Source organism: Chamaea fasciata, unplaced genomic scaffold, assembly GCF_029207755.1.
Source record: "Chamaea fasciata isolate MVZ Bird 193981 ecotype frontalis unplaced genomic scaffold, bChaFas1.0.hap1 SCAF_1, whole genome shotgun sequence".
In the NCBI taxonomy this organism is placed as follows: domain Eukaryota; kingdom Metazoa; phylum Chordata; class Aves; order Passeriformes; family Sylviidae; genus Chamaea; species Chamaea fasciata.
In genome coordinates this window covers 96,163,343-96,186,352 of record NW_027094086.1, presented here as the reverse complement: position 1 = coordinate 96,186,352, position 23,010 = coordinate 96,163,343, and the positions used below count along the sequence as shown (strand labels likewise).

The window sequence follows — 23,010 nt, the reverse complement described above, 5'->3', positions numbered from 1 at the left end:
CTGGTGAATGGCTTGTAACACAAGCCCTGTGAGGAACAACTGAGGAAGGTGGGGTTGTTTAGCCTCGAGAAAAGGAGACTCAGAGGTGACCTTATCACTCTCTACAACTTCCTGAAAATGTGATTGTAGTCAGGTGGGGGTCGGTCTCTTCTCCCAGGCAACAACTGACAGAACGAGTTGACAGTCTTAAGCTGTGCCAAGGGAAGTTTAGGTTAGATATCAGAAAGAAATTCCTCACTGAAAGAGTGATTGCACGCTGGAATCATCTGCCCAGGGAGGTGGTGGAGTCACTGTCCCTGGACATGTTTAAGAAGACTGGATATGACACTTTGTGGTTGATGAGGAGGTGTTAGGTCATAGGTTGGACTAGATGATTTTAAAAGTCTTTTCCAACCTAGTTAATTCTGTGATCACCAAAAGTTTTTTGGAGACAGGCTTGTGACTGTACGTGAAACTCAAGGGGATGAGTTGCACCAAGTACTGGGCTTTCTCCTACTTGATGCTTAAACCATGTCAGAATTCATTGTTCTAGTCAAAGCATGGCAATTAGATTTTATTTAGAAAGAACAGGCCATTTTCAGTAGCAAACATTTAGACATCTCTAGGGTGATGTAGCAGCTGAAGGAATTTGAGCCATCTGAGACTAAAATTCAAAATAATCAAAACCCAGGGCATTTGCATAAATACCTCTTCAGAATGAAGCTTAATGAAACAAAATTTCAACTCAAATAGTCCAAAAAGTAATTTCATAATGTGAATTGCATTAAATTGAGTGTAATAGATGGGCTCAGAGCACCCAAAATCATAACCATTACATGGATTTATAAACCCCTGAACAGTTACATGAGGTTCAGAATTTTACAAATCAAGACTCCAGCCTATTCAGGCCAGTAACAGTGTCATTACAAAGCCTGTCTCTGAAGAAATCCTTCCTGCTAATTTGTCGGTCTTTTGAGAGTAGTCTCTGACTTTTCTTGAAGTGAAAAATTAGGTATAGTATTGTCCTGGGTTGAAGTATATTCTATCACCATCTTCATGAACTGTTGAAACCAGGTGAGGCAGTGCTCCCTGCCTCCTCCACTCTGGCTTATCTTCTGTTAATGGGCCCATCAGCACCTTTGCTACACAGCTCACAGATAACCCCCTCCTGGGCTACCTCCTGTTAATGGGCCCATCAGGCCTTATCACATGACTCACCATCCCATTGTGAGATGCTCCGCCCAGAGGGAAGAACCAAGCATTCCAGCCTGGATATAAGCTGAGACTCTGAACACCAGAGGGACGCTTACCCACTGGATTCCCAGAGGACCCGAGCTACCAGACATTTCTACAGGATCACTGCTTCAGGAAGACCACCTCCTCTGGACTGCTTCCATCACTCCGCTCAGGTTGTATTCTGACTCTGTCAGTGGTCTTTTGTATTATTGCATCTATTCTAGTTTACTTTCTTTCCTTATTTTTTTTTTTTTTTTCTATTAAATTGTACCTCTGACTTGGAGCCTCTCATTTGTTTTGCCTTCAAACTACTACAAGTATGAAGAATATAAGCTAAATTATGACAATCCAAGGTGTTTTAACCACCTAATTTCGGCTTCTTTATAACAAATCTTCAGATTTTCTTGATTGGTTTCCACTCATACATGCAGTTTCATCAATTAAAACTGAGTACAGCATGTAATTTCATTAGTCATTTCAAACTGGAAAACTTGCAACTGCTTTGGTCTTATTCTAGTGTACACTTCAAAAATCCTTTTTGTTCAAAACAGGCAGGTGAAAGCAGAAGCTATGGAAGACCATACATCAGTTTCAGAGTGTTTGATAAAATAACTAGAGCTTGATTTTAAGCAGTCTAGAGTCCAACCTTTTTTCTTTTATGAAGACAAAGAAATAATTCACACTGAAAAAGATTTGCTACTATACCTAGACAGGCAAAATCATCCTGGAAAATACCCTAGTGGTGTAACAGATAGCCTAGCTCACAGATGCTACTTTTTGTAGAAACAAAGTGAAATAAAAGATACGTATGTACAAAATTTCTATTCCAGCAAGGGATGACTGAGTAAACAATCAAGTAATTCTGCCAGTATAACATTAGGATACAGACACTCTAAAAATAACTTTTAGTATGAAGGCAACTAAACAAGAAAACCAGATAAATAAAATTTTCCCTAGAACAACTTATTCCAACATCCTGTTCATCTACACACAAAGTTACACTGCTCTCCAATATTTATGACAAGTTTCTTTTCCTGGAGTAAATACATATCAGGGATTTTTCAAATATCAAATAATACAGTTATGAAGTCAGAAGCCTATAGTCAGAATTACCCTTACAAATATACATGTTTACTGTCTCCTGTATTTGAGTCAGGAGAACTGCCAGAGCTGAGTATTTTAATCTGACATGAATTTTGACTCTTAGCATTTTGTCCAGCCTTAGATTGTTGATGTCTTAGCAGTTGAGACAGCTTTTCATGTTTTAGTTCAGGAATATGAGAAGGCATAGAGAAACTGAACACTTGAACATTTCCTGATACACGTAGTTTTGGACAAGCCACATGCTCAATATTCATGTAAAGAAAAAAAAAAGCAAAAATCTGCAAATGATGATAGAAACCTGAAAATCCCTGTTTTAATGGGCTATTTTGCACAAAGTAGGACTTCAGTATTCGGAACAGATATCAAGATGGATAAAGCATCCCATATACTAAGAATCGTTGTCCTTTATGGATATCAACATTTTACAGCTTTTTAAATATGGTAAGTTTGACACTGAGTGTGGGAGTTACAAGTTGGTTTTTTTTTCATGAGTGATGAGTGATTAGTATTTAACAGAAGCGAACACCTTCAGGGTATTAATTATTCTAATTTTACTTACTCCAATGCAGTTTGATTGGGCAGTAGAGAGGAACACAGAATAAAAATCAGTTTCATGTTTCCAGTACGCACAAAAATTTTCTTACAGTTACATAAGCAGAATATTTTTCATGAAAATGGTTTGAGGGTAGGTTGAATTTTTTTTGGTTTTAAATTTGGTTCCAAATTAATATAGCTGTAGATTTTTTTGTCTTGGAAAAATCTGATATTTCCCCTGTGAGTCTCATCTACTTCAGATCCAGTGTTTTATAAAAATTCTAAAGGAAATAGGTTTTTGTTTGCTGTGAAGATTTTTGGTTGCAATATTTTTCCACCAAAACATCTATGATCCTCTAATAATTTTGTTCCTTTTTTTTTTTTTTTTTAAAATTTGTTCTATTTCCCACTTCCTTTAGTTTTAAGATTTATGATCAATACTTTTATTGTCAACTTGTGCTTCCTTTTGTCCTTCTTCTATTTCAGATATTTTGTGCTCATTTTAGTGCAAGAAGGGTGAATGAAGGTTACATATAAAATCCCCGAAGCCTTCACAATCACCAAAATGCCCAGAGTCCCAGACATCATACAGCTTCAACCTGAGGCAAATTAATTTACATGAATCCCTACTGGAAGCCTTCCTGATAGATATCTGTAGCAGTGCCTGTTGTGCACAGGTATCACCAATACTACTAGATTGTTCTTTATTGACTGAGTTGTCTGTGGTAAAGTCACTGAGGTCCATTCGATGTCCAGAGTGCTAGCAGCTATAGCTGTAACTAAAATCAATGGCCACTTTGCTCTACACAGTTTCACGTCAGAGGAAAGAAACTCTCAGAAGGTTAGGAGACTGCACTGGTGGTCACACTTACAAAAGGCACAAAAATCACAATGTGTATCAGCACCACAAAACCCTGTCAGAAGTTACAATAAGAATCTGCATCGGCAAAGCTCACCCCTTCATATGGGCACAACCACAGAGTGAAAATAGAAAATTTCAATAGTTTTTTAAAGCTCCTTCCCAAGACCCCAAGGCATAGCAGAAGCTTTCGGAGAGATGTCCAGAAGTGCAGTGTTATGGGCAATTCATTCAGTGAAATTACCTCAACAGGTAATGCTGCCCTCCAAAATAGTATTTATATAAGCTAGAAACACAGTTAACTGTGTTATTTAAAAAGATCAACAAGAACACAATGGTGTTTGTCTCTTTTATTAAGAAAGATACAAAACCAGAATGTAGTGAAGCTACCATTAGAAACATGAACTTTTTTTGAACCACCTCTCTATTTACATACACAAAATTCCCCAAGTGGAACAATACCAAATGTGAGACACATCAGAATACATGATATATACAAGTTCAGAGATTTAATATCTCTGTTACTTCATACATGATGGCTACACAAAAAGTCAATTCCTACCTGTTTTCCCTAAGTATTTTAAATTAGGTTTATGAGACAACCCAAGCAAAATAAAGCAGAATCTGGGGAATGTTCTACTATCTGAATGGTTACTTTATAATAATAGTACAAAACAATAGAGCCAGGTTTTCAAGTCACGCCGAACGTTCTGTCAAACAGTCCATACTTCAAACTGATGTGGGTAAAAGAATGAAAACTGTTACTGATTTTTATTGTCATCAAACCAGAAATGTATCAGGAGTTCAAGATGCACTTGTTTTCAGATTACTAATTAGCTACTAGGAAAAGCAAGTATTTTTGTTTATTTTTTATAAACTCTTCCTTCAAACAGAAAAGCCAAATAAAATACTTGACCTTGCTTTGCATGATCAGACATTCTGATTAAAAACACGAAATACATGAAGACACACTACTTTGTATGGTTTTTAACCAGAAACAACTACTGCTTAATTGGTAAGGCACTTCTTCCTTTAGATCTGTCCACTTCCCTACATTTTAGTTTAGGTTCATTTCACACAGAGAAGTGATTTCAGCTATGCCATCTGTGATAGCAGAAGGGATGTTGTTAAGAACTTCTGCTCTCCAAGCATGGATGGCCTCAACAATACCTTCTGGATTGCTTGAACCCAAGTCACATAGTGAATATACGGCTGCCAGCTGCACACCCCAGGGAACACCTGCAAAAAGTTAATGAAAATCAGCTTATAGAAACTTTGATAAGCAAGAATGTTTTGGAGAATCTTCAACCTATAGAAACTATTATTCAAGGACTGAAAATAAAACACATCAAGAGCTGTGATGCCTAACACTGTAACACAGAAAGATGACAACCTGCACACAAATCCTGTAACATCTCATTTTATACTAGCACTGTCCAATTTCCTCAATTTAGCAACTTTTCAGTATTCAAAGGGCATACAAGAGTTGAGAATCTTGTGACTTTAGTCAAGCATAATCAGACTTAGGAAAAGAGTAAGATTTTCACTGAGTTTAAAACAAATACAGACATACACTGTATACCATACACCACCAAGTCAGAAGAACTTGAGATTGCAAGGAAGAGAAGTTATACAGGTGGTTCAAAACAGCTCCCTAACAACTGCTTCACTGAAAAATGTACTTAACATTCAGAGTAACTTAGCAATATGGACCTCTGCTGCTGCCTTGTTTTGTCTCATCAATATCTTGAAGTGTCTTTCTCCCAATACAACAATTTTGTTAGTAGTAAGCTTCAGCATAAATGGCTCAGGTAAAATAGCTATTACTGCTCAAGTTACAATCACCCTTCAAGTGATCTTAACTTCATCACCCTTTAAGTGATCTCTAACGCAGCTGATAGACTCTTACGTTAAACAGTCCAATTCCAAGATGTCTGAAACCATCTCTGAATTTTTCTCTGTCTCAAACAGAAGGTAATACTGTTAATAACTCATTAACTTTGTAAGAGAAAGGAACTCAAACTGAAAAGTTGTTTGACATGTTATGCACTAACATAAACTGCAAAAGCAGGCTGTTTTGCCCTATGTGCCTTAATTTATATTCTGGTATTGCAAAACTTCACACTGTGGACACTCAAGTTTCTCTAAAAAAAAACATTACCTTCCTCCTTTGCATGCTGTACAAACAGTCCAATTACTGAACTAATATTCTTCACTGCAGCAAGATAGCCTTCCTTCAAACCTATTTGTCCTAATCGACCTGAAAGGAAATAGGAGTTACTACCTGACTATTTAGACAGTCAACTTCCTAGCTTTTATACTTTCCAACTGTGTGTTGGAAACAAATTTTACCTAAAAAAAGTAATTCTTGTTACCATCTTGTCTTGAGAACAATAGTTGTCCTGTTCGTTGTGTAACTAAAGACCCCAAGGTATTTTTCATCAGACTGATTCAACCTCCCATAGGTTTACAATTCTTAAGTGTAAAACTCAGAAAGAATGCAATTTTTGTTTAATAAACAGTATCATACAGCCTACATACTGAAAATATTTTTCGAAACTCAAACAATAGCTATTTACATCAAATGCCATCTAGATCCCCAAAAAATTAATTGAACCTAAATTCATTATGGTATTAAGTTGCATTAAAAAAAGTATTTTATAGTGCTGGAAACCATATGGCATGAAGCTGTGTCACGGGAGGTTTAGGTTAGCTATTAGGAAAATGTTCTTCATCCAGAGGGTGGTTAAGCACTGGAACGGGCTCCTCAGGGATCTGCTCACAGCACCAATCCTGTCTGAGTTCAAGATGCATCAGGCACATGGTGTGATTCCTGGGGCTGGCCTGTGCAGGGTAGAAGTTGGACTTCAGTGATCCTAGTGGGTCCCTTCTAACTCAGGATTTCTATGATTCTGAATGGCTACAGATGATTTCATTTTAAATACATAAAACACGTTGGTATTGGTTATCTTTAACCAACATAGCATCTCTTAAAACTGAAGTACCTGCTTTCCACAGGCTGATAAACAGAAAATACCTGCATAAAGATCCAATAAAATTCGAAAATACTTCAACTCCCTTTCCAGACAGGCCTCACACTTTCATAAGGACATACTTACACAAAGTAGTTCAACCAAGAATTTGTATTACTTACCAATTAGTCTGAGTGTCAATGCTAAAACACTATCACGAATGGACTGAGCAGTTTCATGCCCCTTTCTCTTCTTTATCCAGTTATCCACAGAAGGCCAAAGCACTTTGCTGTGAAAGAAAAATGAATTTGAAAATCTCATGCTGCATGTAGGGGAGGTTATAGTATTCATATAATAATGAAAGCAAATTACTCTTTTGTTTATTACTAACTTTAGGCAGACTGACTTCACAGATGTATATGAAATCATGTTGCTTTCAAGTGTCATGCTGATATATTCTGTAAGTTTCTTTTTTGACTGAAAATTCAGTTTGTATGTTACAAGTAGGACACAATGCTTGTTTTTAAAACTAAAAAGACCCAAAGTAAGACTTTTTTTATCCTTAAAATTACGCAAATAGATCTAGTTACCTATTACCAGTACAACTCACAATAACCTTGGTATGGCTTTAATTAAAACTACATACGTTTCACTGAAGCTAATGTATATTAATTTTAAAATTATTTCACCTAAAATAACTTCTTTACTATTTGAAACTATGGAACTTGTATAGAAGATGATGATGACTATAAGTATCACTTATTATGTTATGTCACAGATTAAAAAATGTAACCTCTATATAGAAAATCAAGGCTGTCAGATGAGTGTAGGTATCAAAAGCAAGTCTTTCAAACACGGTTAAGCATTGTAGCAGTCCATATCCTGGATTATAGCTTCAAATAAAATTTTAAGACATTGAATCTAAGTATTACAATTATTTTAGAATTAAAGTCAGACCGAAATCAAGATATTACACTAATGAGTATGGATATATTTCACTTTCAGCACTGAAGCAGTGTTATTTTCCTATCAGGAATTCCACCCTCATTTTCTACTGTGGGACAAGAGGAATTCAACAAGTAAATTCAGAAGAAGAGAATCACTTTGCTTCACCAACAATCTCAAAATCTTATAGCTATTTTGAAAAAAATTCTTTACTAGAACAGTTCTAACAGGGATCATTTCTTAGGACAATACCATAAAATCCTACATTTCCTCATTGATCACTCCTTCTATCTTAAAATAATGCACACATACACAGGAGTCTAGGTCTCATCAGGTTTAAACATCCTCATTTCTAAATACCTATGCAATATTTTATTATGTTAAAAGCTAAGTCATAATGAATTTGGGAAACAAAAAAAACACCACCAAAACAAAACACAAAAAAACCCACAAAGGAAAACATTTGAAAGAAGTGATTGCCACAATACCTTATAACATTATCATGTGTCCAATCCCACTTCATGTGAGAGCAGAGTAGATCAACAGCAAATACATACTGCCAAGCATCTTCACTCAGATCTTCTCCATACTGCTCACTCAAGTGAAATTCTACTTTTGTACATGACTGCATTTCTAAAAGCAGGTTTGAGACCATAATACCAGCATCTAAAGACGAACTCTGGAATTTTAGAAGGTAATTACCTTAATGCATGAAAAGTTACCAGCCCAGAACCAAACTCATTACAAATATTTGATACTGACTGCGTACAGCATCTTATACCATAAATCCAACTTTTGGGTTGAATTAACACAAAAAAATAGAGTACATAAACCAAAACCATCAAGTACTAGTATTTTTCCTGACACCTTTACTAAAAGGAGAGTTTGGGGAAAAAACACCCAAACGAGAAAAACCACAGATCTCACACCCACTCTCTCATCTCACTCTACAATTTGGTGATTTTTGTTTCTCTCAATGCAGCGCTAAGGTAAGAGTGTTTTTCCAGTGCAAGAAGATTAGTCTAATATTGTTCACTTTCTAAATAATTTTAAAATTTGTTACTCTTTATTCTTCATTAGGGGTAAATTTGCAAGCAAATACTTTCAATTGTTTAGGTAAATAAACATGCCATGTGAAACCATTCTGCTAATTAAGTAGCTAGGGAAGAAAGGAAATTAAAACCCAAATATTTTTTGAATATCTGACTAAGCTTATCACATAAAAAAGAATGGGTGCTTGACACATCTTCCCAGTACAAAACCTCATATAATTGGCAAGTTCTGCCATGGTGCAAGTCACTAAAATTACATGCTTTGACCAAGAAATAAATACCCATTCCATGTGAGTTTCACTTTTGGAAGTAGAATAATCTTCTCCTAAAATTATATGTATAACAGACCATTAATCACAATCTACTTGAAACTTTTACCTGTATTTCTACCCAAGTAAAACAGAGCTTACAACAGGATGATATCATCTCCTGTCTTCAATATAGAAAATTCTGAGGTCTTTGTCCCCAGCTGCAGCAGCTCTCCTATTTCAGAGATCCATTAATAAAGTAGGTAGTGTGAGTGCAAAGAATATTTCCAGGAACACTTACTAGGACATTCTTATGTGCATCTCTACTGGCATGATTCTAAAAGCTGTAACCTAATAGAACGGAGAATACAAATTCTTTGCTAAAGAGAGACTGCAGTAAAACATAACTGAATACTAGAGCTTAATGCTACATCACAACTGTGATTTAATAGTAAAATCTAGATACAAATCCATGCCAAATTAACTCACTCCTGCACTAAAGCAGGAGGTTTAGGGGGCTGTAATTTCAGTGATACCATTATTGAATTCAGGGCTGGCATCAGAGGTTAAAGAAAAAAAAATTATTATACAACACCAAAAGGCTATGATGACAGCAGTGAGACTACTGCACTCCTCAAGGCAGTTGTAGAGCAGCATGTTAGAATAGGGAATGGATGAGCTATTGTCATGGTTTAGGATTGGTATTCTCCAAATTAGTGCTCCCACTGAAACCAAGCACTGCTTGCTTCCTCCCTTCTCTCCCTTCCTCTTCTCTGTGGTGGGATGGAGAGGAGAACTGGAGGCACAAAATGTAAAGCTCACAGGTTGAGATAAGAACAATTTACTGGAAACAGCAATGAGATAAGAAAACAAACGGTAATAGCAATAAATTATGGAGGGTACAAAAGAGAGACCAACAATTCACACAGAAACAGCAATACCCAACCCCTCCCTCCACCACACTATGCTGACCTGGGACTTATTCTCCCTGGAAGAGACTCCCCCACATGCCTGGTAATGATGTGAGGTAGTACAGAATAAACCTCCAGGTCTTAGACACGCCCTCTTTTGGCTACTGCAAAAATTAACCCTGTCCTGGCCAGAACCAGGACAGTTATAAATCAATATGATTTTGTTCACTTGATATTTAAAAAATCCTTTTATTTCCAGGGAGCAAGTCTGGCATTAATATGGAGTTTTCAAAAATAAGGGGTCCTAGCCTTTAAGCAGACACACAAGCCTGTTACACCAACTCCTTTAGAAGCAAAGCACCTCTGGCTTTCCATCTCCATGATACAAAATTGCTCCCACTGATTTCAATTTTTCCTCCTGGATGGTAATACGTGCCTGCTGAAAACTGATAGAAATTAAATTAAATGATTTGCTGAACAGCTCAACGATTTGAAGTCAGCTCAAAGTGACTTCTTATATCACTGGTTTTGTATTGATCACACCAACTGCTTATAAAATTAAGGGTTTTTTTGTGATAAACATGTATTTACAGTCTACCTTGCAAAAATTAATAAAATGAGTAAAAAGAGACAGGCTCATCTTGAAATTAACTGTAGTAATGTATTACCTGTTACACAGAGAACTACAAAAGATAAAACCAACATATATTTTAAAAAGCAACAATAGAAAGCAAAACCAAAAACACCTCAAAGAACAGTTCCACAGATAGACAGAATTCCCTAGTCCTACAACACTCTAGTTAAAAGTTTAAAAACAACCTTTACTTTTAATGTATTAGTATTTAACAGGGAAAACAAGAAAAGTTTTGTATTCTAGTAGTGTCTAGACAACAAGGGGAAAAATGCCTGAAGCAGCATTAGTTGCACAATTGTACAGCCTCCATGGGATATTCACACCCTCCATTAGAAAAGTAAGTTGCTTGATTTGATTCGGCCAGCCAAGCAACCAATGCAGACAAAAGCTGATACTGACAATGAAATCAGACATTACCTGTTCCCAGTTGAGATAAGCACTTAAACAGGCCAACATCTCATTGCTTGCACTTTGCCTGACAACTAATTGCATAGCTTTGTTAATTGCACCTTGGAAGACAAATATGTCAGACCATACATTGGTGATAAATAAAATCAATTTTTCAGAGTCTGGAAAGTCTAAGGAAAAAAAGAAATAACAAAGTAAATTTTTAACATTTTAGAACACCAAAATACATCATCAGGCATTAAAAGCTAGTACATTCAGCAAGGTAACTAGGAAAAAAGGCACAGAAGTCACATCATAACTATAGCCTAAGGAAAGGGAGTCATACTAGCACATCTCAGTCCTGAGACTAAATAAGAAGAAAAGATCCAAGAGAAAAACCAAGTAAGAAACACCAGTAGAACCCCATCAAACTTTAAGCCACCTCCCCCATTGTAATTTCACTTCCTCCCCCTTCATCTTTCTTACTGCACTTTAATTCACGAAGGAGAGTGGTCTTAGAGCATTGAAACTGGATTCTTTTAGGATTAAATTAGACTGGAAGATGCATTCCAAGAAACTACCTAATACATTTCAGTCACAAATAAGCACTCTGATCACTGAACCAAACTAGAATTAGTCCAAACAAAAAAATGATCGACAGTACTTGCGAATAGCTTGCACCAATACACCTGTGAAATACATATATCTATAAAGCCTGCAAAGAACTTTCACACAATTCAAATCTGATATTGTTCAGCAGTTTTCCCAGACTTTATCAAAGAAATTATGTAGTATGCAAGTTGTATATGAACATTTAAGAATGTTGCATGCTACTACTTGTACTTCCATAGATGTAAAAATTTGTGCTACTCCATATAATTGAAGAATCTTCATTCATTAAAGTAATTCGGAGCAAGTATCTGACAACTATCAATTAGAGAGGACAGAGTTCCAGGCCATCAATGGGAAGCCAAAAGACCCTTCTGAATACCAAAGCTGAGAGCTTCAAGGGAAAATACTAAGATAAAACATGAGCGTGTAGGCTGTAAGCAATAACAAATACATTGGAATAAGTAAAAAAGTAGATATTACTTTCATGCATGAAATGCTATACTGGAATACATATGCCTGGAACACTATAAAAACCAATGAAATCTGAAAAGCTAAATGAACCTTCCGTCTTCACTTTAGCATAGCTTCTACATTTTTTGAAAGATCTTAAGAACTAGAAAGCATATCAAAATACATCAAATCAAGGAGCTTTAATGAGTATAAAGAATTTAGACTTCAATCAAGTGTCTTGTAAGCACCTTCTACTCTGAAGCAGCTCATCATGCGAAGAATTAACTTTTTTCTATCAGAACTTTTTTCTATCAGAACTGTTGGTGAACTAAAATTACTGACAACTTGAACTGCCTATCCAGGAATTTGAAACACTTATAAAATTCACTCTATGATGAGTAAGAGGGGCATCAAAAAAAGAAAAGTAAAAAAAAAAAAAGAAAAAAGGGAGAGAACATAGGACAAGTAAAAGGAAAATTAACCTAAAAGCTAACATTTTATTTGTAATCATTTAAGGCAGAATACTTGAAAGGAAAACAGGACAAAAACAATGGACAAATTGTCAAGACAATAGGTGATGTTAGTCTAAAGTAGTAATACTGACTGTTTATAGTGAATTTGGTCATTGTGTAGCTTGTGTTTTCATAATTATGATGGGAATATGTGAAACTACATGAAAGAGGAAAGCCTAAAATAAATGCATAGTAATCAAATAAAACCAAACAAATTTTAAAAAGCCTAAACACCACTTAAGATGTGTTTACAGCCATTCTCATTCAAAAAATGACTACAAAACCACAGAACAATGACAATAGAATCTCGTGCAATTCAATGTATAGAAGAGAAAATAATCTAGTAAAAGTCTGCATTTAGCTATTAAAAGTTTGGATCTTAGACAGAAGAAAAAAGGGAAAAAGGGGGAATGTTTAATATTTGCAAGAGCCCACAAAAAGAAAAAGCAGTAAGACAATGAAAAACAAAAGGCTTGATTATTATTTTAGATTAAGAAAATATATCTGACAAGTAATAGTTTCTAACATGGTACAGTATTAAAAACTATTAACATGAAAGAAGTAAAAGTATAGTTATAATGGACTGAAGGATAGTAAAACAGAGGAGAAAACAGGAATTCCAAAAAGAAGCAGAAACATTACACCCCCTCAAAAAACGGTAATTAAGAACAGAATGAAATCACAAACCTTTTTAAGATTAAAAAAAAAAAAAAGACAGGAATTTAATATGAAAGCTAGTAAGTAATTGAAAGAATTTCAAGCTGTAGCACTTTGTTTGTCAGTGGTCTTGAATTTTATTTTAATGTGAAACACAGATACCAGTATACTATTTTCAAACTTAGTGAGTTTTAATCTTCCAAAACTAAGATTCTTAACTTAGCAATAGTATGTATGTGTTACCTTTGCTCCTGTGACCAAAAGGCAGGGGGGTAAAGGAAGGGAACCAAAATGGAAAAAAACTTCTCAACCAGGCAAGAATTTAGATAACAGGAAATAAAAAGATTTTAAGGAGGACATATAAAAATACACTGGTGTTGATCAAGGTATTGTCCAGCTCCTGGACAATATCTGGTTTTAAATCACACTTACTTTATGAATCAGTACCTACTCAATTAAAATAAGAAAATACTAATAGGCTAAAAGGACAAAATTCCCAGAAATCACATCATTTTGGAGATGGTGGAGAAATGAAAGCACAGAGTATCCTAAATGAAATATTTCTTTGGAAAAAGAAGTAGACTACTAAGAGCCACTAAACTACAGCATATATGTGGCGGAACTATGAGAAGGGGAATTTCTTCTAGAACAGTCTGCATCACAGAAAAAAAGTTCTAAGGAAATCAACCCTTTAACAGGATTTCTGTTTGTTTTTACAAACATAATAATTCTGACACACTACAGCAAAAAGACACACAACATATTTAAGATAAAAGGCCACTAAGCCACACTATTACCTTCTTTAAGTAGGCTATAGCAGAAAAGGCGGGCTCTTTCCAAATCTCCCAGCTGTCGACAAATTCCTGCGTAGACTCGACACAGAGCCTGACTGAAATTGTAATTTGCAGCATTCTTCTGAGCCTTCAGCTTATTGAGAATAACATGCAGCAACGACTCTGCTAAATGCTGTAAGACACAAAATATATTGTTAGACTGTTACATACTTAAGAATACTTGACAACATTGTAGTAGTATAACAAATAAAAAGAACTATCTTTGCAAGAATACTGTCTGCATACATTCAAAAATGGAGGAAAGTAAATGAGAGGCAACCAGTGGAAAAAAAAAGAGGGAGGAGCGGCCAACTTCCCAGAATAAACATGCCATAGACAAATGAAGAATAAGGCTACTATTATTTGAATATGAATCATTTAGTTATTAACAATCTTCCTCAAAGAACAAGGAGAATAATGACAAGTACAAGGAATGAGGAGAGGAATAATAACAGGTAGAGTAACCTAAATAACCTAATCAGAGCAAATGTAAGCACCCTGACTTAGCTACTTCCAAAGATGCCACAGAAGGACAAACAGCCCATTTTTCAGGTGTGAGATTTACTAGGTAAGTTAACAGCAGTCTTTCCCCAGATAACTGTATACACTGCAGGAGATGGGATGTCGCTGCCTGTAGTAACATGGGACTCAATATGAAATGCAAGGAAAAAGAATATTGGGATTGTGCACATTGTGCATGACTTACTAGGGGACGCTTAGAGGGAGACCTAAAAGTGGGGAGTAGAATGAGAAGTTTAGGAGCCAGGTGCTGGAGAGTACACAGTTCAGACTGGGTACCTGTGGACAACAGGGATTCCGAGTGTTAGCTTTGGGAGGAACCAGAAGGTCTAAGCCAGCTACCTGAAACACCATGAGTCTGAGTGCCAGACACAAGTCTGGACCAGCTGCTGGAGGAATGTATCCACACTTCTGTGTCTATAACTTTGTCAGTGCATCTGATACAGGTGGGAAAAATATCAGTCATCTACTGGATGTACTAAGTGCCTAATGTTAGCTGTTGGGGGAATCCATATTATCTGTACATATATGAATGTATTTTCCTCTACCAGGATTTCAATCTGATTAGCCAGACAAGGGAATAAGAGTAGGTGTGTACTGTGTGCATGTCTTTCTACTAAGAGTACATGCTTAGCCTTGCTACTGGCTGAACCGGAAAACATAAAGCTTCAAGCCTTGCTTCTGTGAAGTTACCAGACAGGACAACTAACAAAGATGACCTGTGATCTTGGTAGCAACTTCTCAGGAGAACTTAATTAGGTCCAAGTACTATAACAGGACAAAATGCTTCCATGTATCAGTTGGTGAATTGCTTTGCTGTAGACTACAAATTATCTATGAGAAAAATGGCAAATGAAGCAAAATTTTTGAACACTGATGTTAAGGAAGTTCTGAGAATTAAATAAGGGAAGAATTTTCCAATAAAATTAAATTTAATTACCTGATGTAGAATAGCAAAAGTAAACCTACAACAAAATTACATACCAGAATATACAAAAAAGTTTATCTTCTTTAATTTAAAAAAATAGAGTAGTTTTGGAGGAACTCTTTTAACTATTAACATTATCCACTTCAAAAAGTGCTGAAAAAAATAGAGTGGTTTATGCATACATCAGAAAAGCATATGTATTTATAAATGCAGTTTTGCATCTTGGACACCACTGAACAGTAATTTCCTGTGCAGTTCTGTATTTTCTTACGTTATACAAATTTAGATTTCTAATAGCCTTTCAAGACTACACTTCGGCACAGGAGATTGCCAGAACAATTGAGAATTCAAATACTATAAGCTTATACTCCTTCCATTGGCACAGAAGTGCTTATTAAACCAAAAAATTCAGAATTATCCCACTTACCTTATTTTTTATACCAAATTCATAGACAACTTCTCTCTCTTCATCTCTCATTACTGGAATCTTTGAGACACTACCAACATACATATGACCTTTAATAACTGGTAACAAGTCAAAACAGGATTCAGCAACTTTCTTTAATGCCAAAGAAACTTTCTGGCAGTCAGGATCCTTCTTTGCTGGTAGTGATTCTTCTAAATTGGAACTCTGTGATGAATCACTGATTTCATAGCTTTTCCTATGGAAAGACTCCTGCATTTCAGAGATAGTATTTTTAGTATTTCTGACAGCAGTAATATCACTGGGCTCCATCCTTGGTGGTTCACTGTCCAGCCTCAGTCTTTTGGCACTTCTTGGCATAGATACCTGCAATAGTCTCCTTTTTTCAAGATGATTTGATGATCTTGAAAACAATTGCTGATTTTGCACATCTTTGTCTTCATCTTTGCTACAATCAGATTTCAAATTGCTCCCAGCTTTAACAAAAGCAGTTGATGTAGATGCAATTGCTTTGAATCCACCTGTTTGAGACATGGGTCCTGGCAAACTTTGACTGTCTGGAAAAGCACATCGGTTAAGCTGAATATTGCCTTTCAGAATGTTTAGTGTCCTTGCCCTTGCAGACAGCTCTGGATACATAGTGTCCAATATTTTCACAGAGTTCTCCTGAGGAGCACCTGGACCAGCACTAACTGCTGCAAAGAGAGGAAATCTTCCTGGAACTGGAAGTGCATGCTTTGGAATGGAAGTACAAAATTTCAAAGGTGAGGAGCGAATCCTCCTACCTACTGCCATTTCTGAGGGTGAGGGAGGAGAAAATAAAAGAGCAGATTTTACTGTTGGAGTATCTGTTAATGGGGACATGAGAGGAAGAATAGGAGTTTTGCATAGTGGGGATATCAGGTCATCAAGAGGGGAAAGCAGAGAGGATTGGCTTGTAGAAGACATTACTGGGGACACAGTACAGGCAGGTTTTGGAGGAGTAGCAATCAGAGGCAGTAGCAAGGGGGGCAGAGGAGGACCTAGCTCTTCCCTGATTTTAATTATCACCTCCGATGAGCATTTTGTTGCCTCAGAAGTATTAGCATTTGCAAGAACTGGCTGAGTAACTTTAAAAGTCTTTGTTTTTCTTTTACCTTGAAAAAGTCTCTTTGATAGCTTGGTATGCATTACTTGGGCAGCTGTCTTGGTAGAAAGAGTCAAGATTTCAGATGGTTCTTGCTCTTTACACCTCAACTTACTGCTCTCTTTCAGAGCACAAGACTCTGATTCCACCATATGTAACTTCTCAAATACTGTCTTTTGTGGTTCAGAAAGCTGCCCAACTGTTTGACAACTGCACCTTACATCGGAGAGGGTTGACTTTGGAAGATACTTGAGTATTTTTTTTTTCCTACCACTGTCTATGAAAACCTCAGTGCTTCTTTCTTCTGTGTTGCAAGCAGTATAAGTTTGGTTATTATTATATTTTTCAAACCCTGAGACCCCCATATCAACACTGTGCAATAGACTTTGTTCCCCATTTGACTGAAGTTTTGCAGAATCATTTTCTTCTAAGAAACTGCCAAGTGATAACGTTCTTGTATTTAATTTACTGTTTTTTACAGTAAGCCTGCAATTTTCTGAGAATCTGTTTAACATCTTGCATAGTGGTAACCTATTTTTTGAAGCATTTGGCATCATAGGGCTTTCTTTTGATGTTCCAGATTTTAATAGATTTTTCTCATGGTGACTGATGCATCTAGCTATGTTAGACTCCACCACGAGTTCATTAGCACTCTCACTATTTTCAGAAGTTACTAATATACACTCCTTTTTCCAAGAGACTGAGTCTTCAGGATAACCCTCCCCAGTCACACTTGACCACTCATTTGCAGCATCTCCTGAGTTGTTTGGTTCACAGTGTGTACTCACATCCACTACAGTGCCTGTTTTTAGGTGACTAACTGTGAAAGTATTTCCTGGGTGCATCACTGAATGAAGCTCACATTCTTGGTAATCAGCATCAACAACTGCACCAGGTGCCAGAGCATCCACTGCAATTCTCCTGGAAGCTCTGAGTTTATTTCTGAACATTGGAACACATTCAGAACACTTCACATACTTAACTTTTTGTATAGAACAGTCTTTCTCTTCACAGTCATCGCTCTGCTCTGGCATATCAGAATCACTTTTACACCTTATTATGGCATTTTTCCCAGAACCCTCAAAACTATTCAGTTCTTTACTTTCTCCCCCACCTGTTAGCGAACCAGTCCTAGAAGGATCTGTTCTAACCTTCCATGTAGAAGTCCTACATCCTGATTCTTGACAATCAAACTTTTGGAGGAGAAAAGCATTCTTCTTGTAAGAGTTTGCATACATGATGTGTGATTTAACAGATGCCTGAGGTTCTTTATCTACTGGCTGCTCCGTATCTGAAATTTTCACTCCATTTTTGTGTACATATTCTCTCTCAGGGCAGCCCAGTTCTTTGCCCAGGTTGACTTTTTCAGCAGACAGAATCTCAGCACCCTCTTCTAAGTTTTCTGAAGAACAGTTAAATGTACTAGTCGTAATCGAATTTGTATGTCCCTTATTTTCCCAAGAACAGGAAAAAGCAGCCTTTCCTCTGAAATTAGTTTTGAGGAAACCAACAACTTTCTGAAGACTGAAATTTAGATCAGGAGGTCTTGTGGATTCCAAGCCAATTCCCACTTGCACAGGAGAATTGGTTTCCTCATTATTTATACCACATTTCTCCAAGTCCTTTTGAGTAGAAAAAGCCAAGCCACTTCCATAATCAATTTCTGAAGCAGGCTGGCAAATGATCTCCAAAATATTATTTTTCTTCACAACATTCTTTTCCCATTTCAGTGAACTGGAACAAGTCTCAGTCACCAAATCCTTGCTTTGTTTATCTAATTTCCCTTCTATTTCATCACATTTAATATTTTCAGTTATCAAGAGCTGAGTCAGAGGTTTTGCAAACTGTTCCAGAGAAGTATGATTACTTTCTACTGAGATAGATTCAATAGTATCCCCGCTTGCTAACAACTCACTGCTTTCCCCTCCGCAATCTTCTGAATTAACTTTGACTTCAGTCTCTAGAGATTCAAACACTCTAAAGTTTTGAGATTTGGACTGCCCACATTCTAATGTATTACATAAATTTTCAGATTGTTTTGTTTCACCTTTCACTTCTGTAAAATCTAACACAGAGGATTCACACTTAGCTACACTGCTTTCTGCACCAATAATGCATGCTGTCTTTGGTAGTGTAAGTATATTTTCCAAGTTTGACTTCCTTTGAGATAAATTACTAACATCTTCCTTGTGATATGGTTTGCTTTGTAAATATACCCCCTCATTTATATCTACTAATTTTACATTTTCTGCACTATGAAGTAGCTCTGACAATTCAGCTACTTCTAGAACACTTCCTCTGTAAAATTTCATAGCTAGTTCAACAGCTGGAGCTCTGGTTATATTAATGTCTTCAATTTTGAGCTGTTCATCTTTTGGAAAGACTGACAATAAAGTTCTGATTCCTTCATTAGCAGATATGGGTAAGTAATGCCTAGAAACTTTAAGAGTCTCTGGTTCACATTCTTTGTTCACGTTGTCTTTTGTTTGCATATGTTGTTTCTCCAGAATCTCTTCATTGTCATATTTTATTTCAGAGCACTGCGAGTGTGCAGAGATCTCAACAGCTCCAGCCTTATTAGTTAATTTGATTACATTTTTTGATTTATTTTCAACATCTTCATTTTCTATCAACACACCAGATTTTTCCTCAGCATCTTCGTTTTGAAGCACAATGTATTGCTCAGATAGCAAATGAGTAACACTTTCCAGAACAGATGCTTCTCTGGGAGTTTCTCTCTGTGTTACTAATTTCTCTCTCTCTGTATTCACTAATTCACTAAATTTTTCATGTGTACAGTCATTATCAACAGCTCTAATTAAGGTTACATTCTCCTCTATTTGCTCTACCACACATTTTTCCATCTGATTCTGAGGCTTGAAACTTTGTAACATAAAATCTGCTGAAGAATCTCCCTCTTCACTGTCCATGTCCTCACCATCTCCTTTCTGTTTTTCCATGTCTTCCGATTCGTGTGCTGTTGCTCCAGTTAGTTCTCTGTTCTCAGTTTCCATATCCTCAGAATTCTCCTCCAAATACTCTTTGCTAGTTTCCATGTTTGTAATTAGAGTAGCACCTTCAGCTTGCTTCCTTTCAGCATCTCTCTTCTCCTTGCTTGACATCTTTGGACTGATATGAACATTCTTTTCATTCCAACTCAGATTAAATGAGATTTCTGCATCAAAACCATGCTCACATGATTTGCATTGTCTGTCACACTCATCACCAGGACTGATTACATTGTAACTCGGAGGCTGAACTTGGTCTTGTAAAATACCCTCCACTGCAGAAGTACTGCAATCATCTTCTTCATCACTGGAATCTCCCAACAACATATCCTTCAATTAAAAAAAAAGAACGTTAATAATCTAAACCCTAGTACTAGTTAAAAGACTTACTTTTCTAAACAAGTACGCTTAAGGCCCTGAGATGCAGTGATTTTTAGAGATTAAGGCCGGTCAACAAAATTATAACCTTCTCCATCATTGTTCTTCATAGTAAATGAAAGCACCTCTGTAAAAAGTAGGAGACTTCTTTAACTACCGTCATTCTAAAATTACTGGGAAAGAGCATTTCAGTAGCATTTAACTTTCAAGATCTGTAATTTTGCTATGAAAGCCATGCTTATATTGAACACAAATTGGGAGTTTAAGTCTGCACCACTGGGAAATTATGACAGCAAGTTGAGACATAGGTGACTGTGCACTGGTTTTGGCTAGGATAGTTAATTTTCTTCACAGTAGCTACTGTGGGGGTATATTTTGGATTTGTGCTGAAAACGGTGTTAATAATATAGAGATGTTTTCATTATTGCTGAGTGGTGGTTGCACAGCATCAAGGGCTTTTCTGCTTCTCCTACTGCCACACTGGTGAGCACGCTGGGGGTGCATGGGAAGTTGGGAGGAGACACAGTTGGGACAGCTGACCCCAACAGACCAAAGTGACATCCCATACTGTTATGGCATCATGCTGAGCATATAAAGAGAGGGAAATAAGGAAGGGTGGGACATTTGGAGTGATATTTATCTTCCCAAATCACTGTTATGCATGATGGAGCCCTGTTGACTTGCCTGCTCAGGTGAAAGAGTGAATGAATCCCTTCTTCTGCTTTGCTTGTGTGCACAGCTTTTCCTATTAAACTGTCTTTATCTCAACCCACATGTTTTTTTCTCACTTTTACTCTTCCGATTCTCCCCAGGATCCTGCTGGTGGGGAAGTCAGCAAGCAGCTGTGTGGTACTTAGTTGTTGACTGGGGCTAAACCATGATACATCTACTTCTGAAGATTTTTTGCTCCCTTCCACAGGCAGTATGCTACAAGGTTAAAGAAGTACCCATATGGATCTAAACACACAGAGACCCTTCCAGTCCATGATTAATACTGATTCCAAAAAAAAAAAAAAAAACCCACCAAAACAAACCAACCCAGGAATATAACGTCATGATTTCTTCAATGATTTTAAGACCAAGTTAAGTGCCAAGTCTGACACATCCTAAAACTCACCTGTGTAGTCAGTGGTGAAAGCTGTACTGGAGAAAGTAGGGCAGGGAGAGGTCTGGCCCAATTCAATATATCCATCACATTTCCACCTGGGTCTCTCTGCTCCTGATCGGAGAAGCCTGAAGTGCTGTGCTCCCTGCCTGTCTGTATTATCACATCTACAGTTTTATCCTCACCACTGTGCAGATGTTCTTCAGTAGTCCTGTTCTCAGCACAATCATCTCCAAAAGGCTCAGTACTTTCTTGAATAATCATTGCTGTTACAGAATTTTGCTTTACAGCACTTTCCACTGAAGAACACCAAGGTGGCGTTTTGTCATCACACTTCCTGATCTTTTGATGGATTTGTACAGTGTCTAAGACAGAAAAATATTGTTAAGAATTTTTCCCCTCCCATTTTTGTTTAGAGATAATACATAATAGTAATAAAAATGTAATACCATATACTTCAAGTGATGTTTCCAAAGATCTTAGTCACTTTCAGAAATGCTTTCTTTATAGAGATGTGATGTTGTTATTCACAATTACTTTTTCATGAAAAAGGCATATGTGTGTGCAAAGAGCTTCTCCCCAAACACTTTCTTCACTTGGATCATTAAAACATTCCCAGTTTTTCCTATCAGGAAGGGTCATTCTTGGTAGGATTGAAGGTCCATATGCTTTATTTCAGTGTTTGTCCAGTAACTCACAGTCAGTAAAAGTAGGACAACCATGCAAAGACATTCCCCACTCAGGCTGTAGTTCTCAGCTTAAAGTAACTTGCAGGTTTGAGCCAGCAGCTGTACTTCCAAGCAAGTTACAATTATACCCTGCCATAAGTACAATAAAGGAGCTCTTACTAAATTTCTAGTTTATGATTTAATATGCATATGCTTTTAAATTGTTTGTTCTTCAAATTTAAATATTGAGTCTAATTACACAAGATTTTGTCTTTAATATTATTCAGTCAGAGCTGAACCCTTAATAAAAAATCACCACAATATATCCTATGCACAATGGAGTCAGAACAACTAAGATAAAGATACTGAACAGTTGACAACCCTTCCAAGATGTCAACTATAGTTTTACAGTTATTCTAACAACAAGAAAGTGTGTCCAAGTGCTCTGTGTGATTCTTTGCACAGTACTTTTGCTTTGTTACTTTTCAAATCACAGTTTTAAAACTATTACACAGTAACTAATTTATTATGCAGATAACACACATTCATCCAGGAAGGTCTAAAGACAAATAATTTAAATTTATTATAATTGTGCTAAATACTTCAAAAAGGGAAAAGATGGCCCAGTTTCCTGAAATTTAAATTCTATGATTTTATAAAATAAAAATATTACCTCCAATAAGACAGTAGAAATAACAACTCCCAAACCCCAATGTGTCATATGAAACTAAAATCTATCTTTAGTATTTGCAATTCTTATATGACATTGTATGTGTGAACTTGTTTATAATGTTCACAAACACTACTGGACACAAAATCAGCAGTATTCAAGCATCATATCAAGCCTTTTCTGTGTACACATGAATATCATCTGCAGTGAACCACTTGGATTTTGTGACTAAATTTTGCCGAAACAAGCTAGTTTAGAT

The 23,010-nt window shown here is 36.6% G+C and overlaps 1 protein-coding gene across 4 annotated transcripts in view; it reads right to left on the bottom strand.

Moving 5' to 3' along the window:
• Positions 1 to 4,047: 4,047 nt before the first annotated feature.
• The window catches only part of ICE1 (interactor of little elongation complex ELL subunit 1), a 38,675-nt gene continuing 19,712 nt past the window's right edge, over positions 4,048 to 23,010 (bottom strand). For 3 of the 4 annotated variants that reach the window (XM_066190285.1, XM_066190275.1, XM_066190267.1), the window contains 8 exons: positions 21,426 to 21,778; positions 15,800 to 20,260; positions 13,890 to 14,058; positions 10,892 to 11,052; positions 8,118 to 8,308; positions 6,867 to 6,973; positions 5,874 to 5,972; positions 4,048 to 4,951 (listed from right to left, as the gene is read on the bottom strand). In XM_066190285.1, coding sequence (XP_066046382.1) covers positions 4,770 to 4,951; positions 5,874 to 5,972; positions 6,867 to 6,973; positions 8,118 to 8,308; positions 10,892 to 11,052; positions 13,890 to 14,058; positions 15,800 to 20,260; positions 21,426 to 21,778 — 5,723 coding nt within the window. In that variant the 3' untranslated portion in view covers positions 4,048 to 4,769. Of the gene's footprint in view, positions 4,952 to 5,873; positions 5,973 to 6,866; positions 6,974 to 8,117; positions 8,309 to 10,891; positions 11,053 to 13,889; positions 14,059 to 14,631; positions 14,724 to 15,799; positions 20,261 to 21,425; positions 21,779 to 23,010 lie in introns of those variants that run through there. The other variant, XM_066190294.1, reaches the window with a different exon arrangement.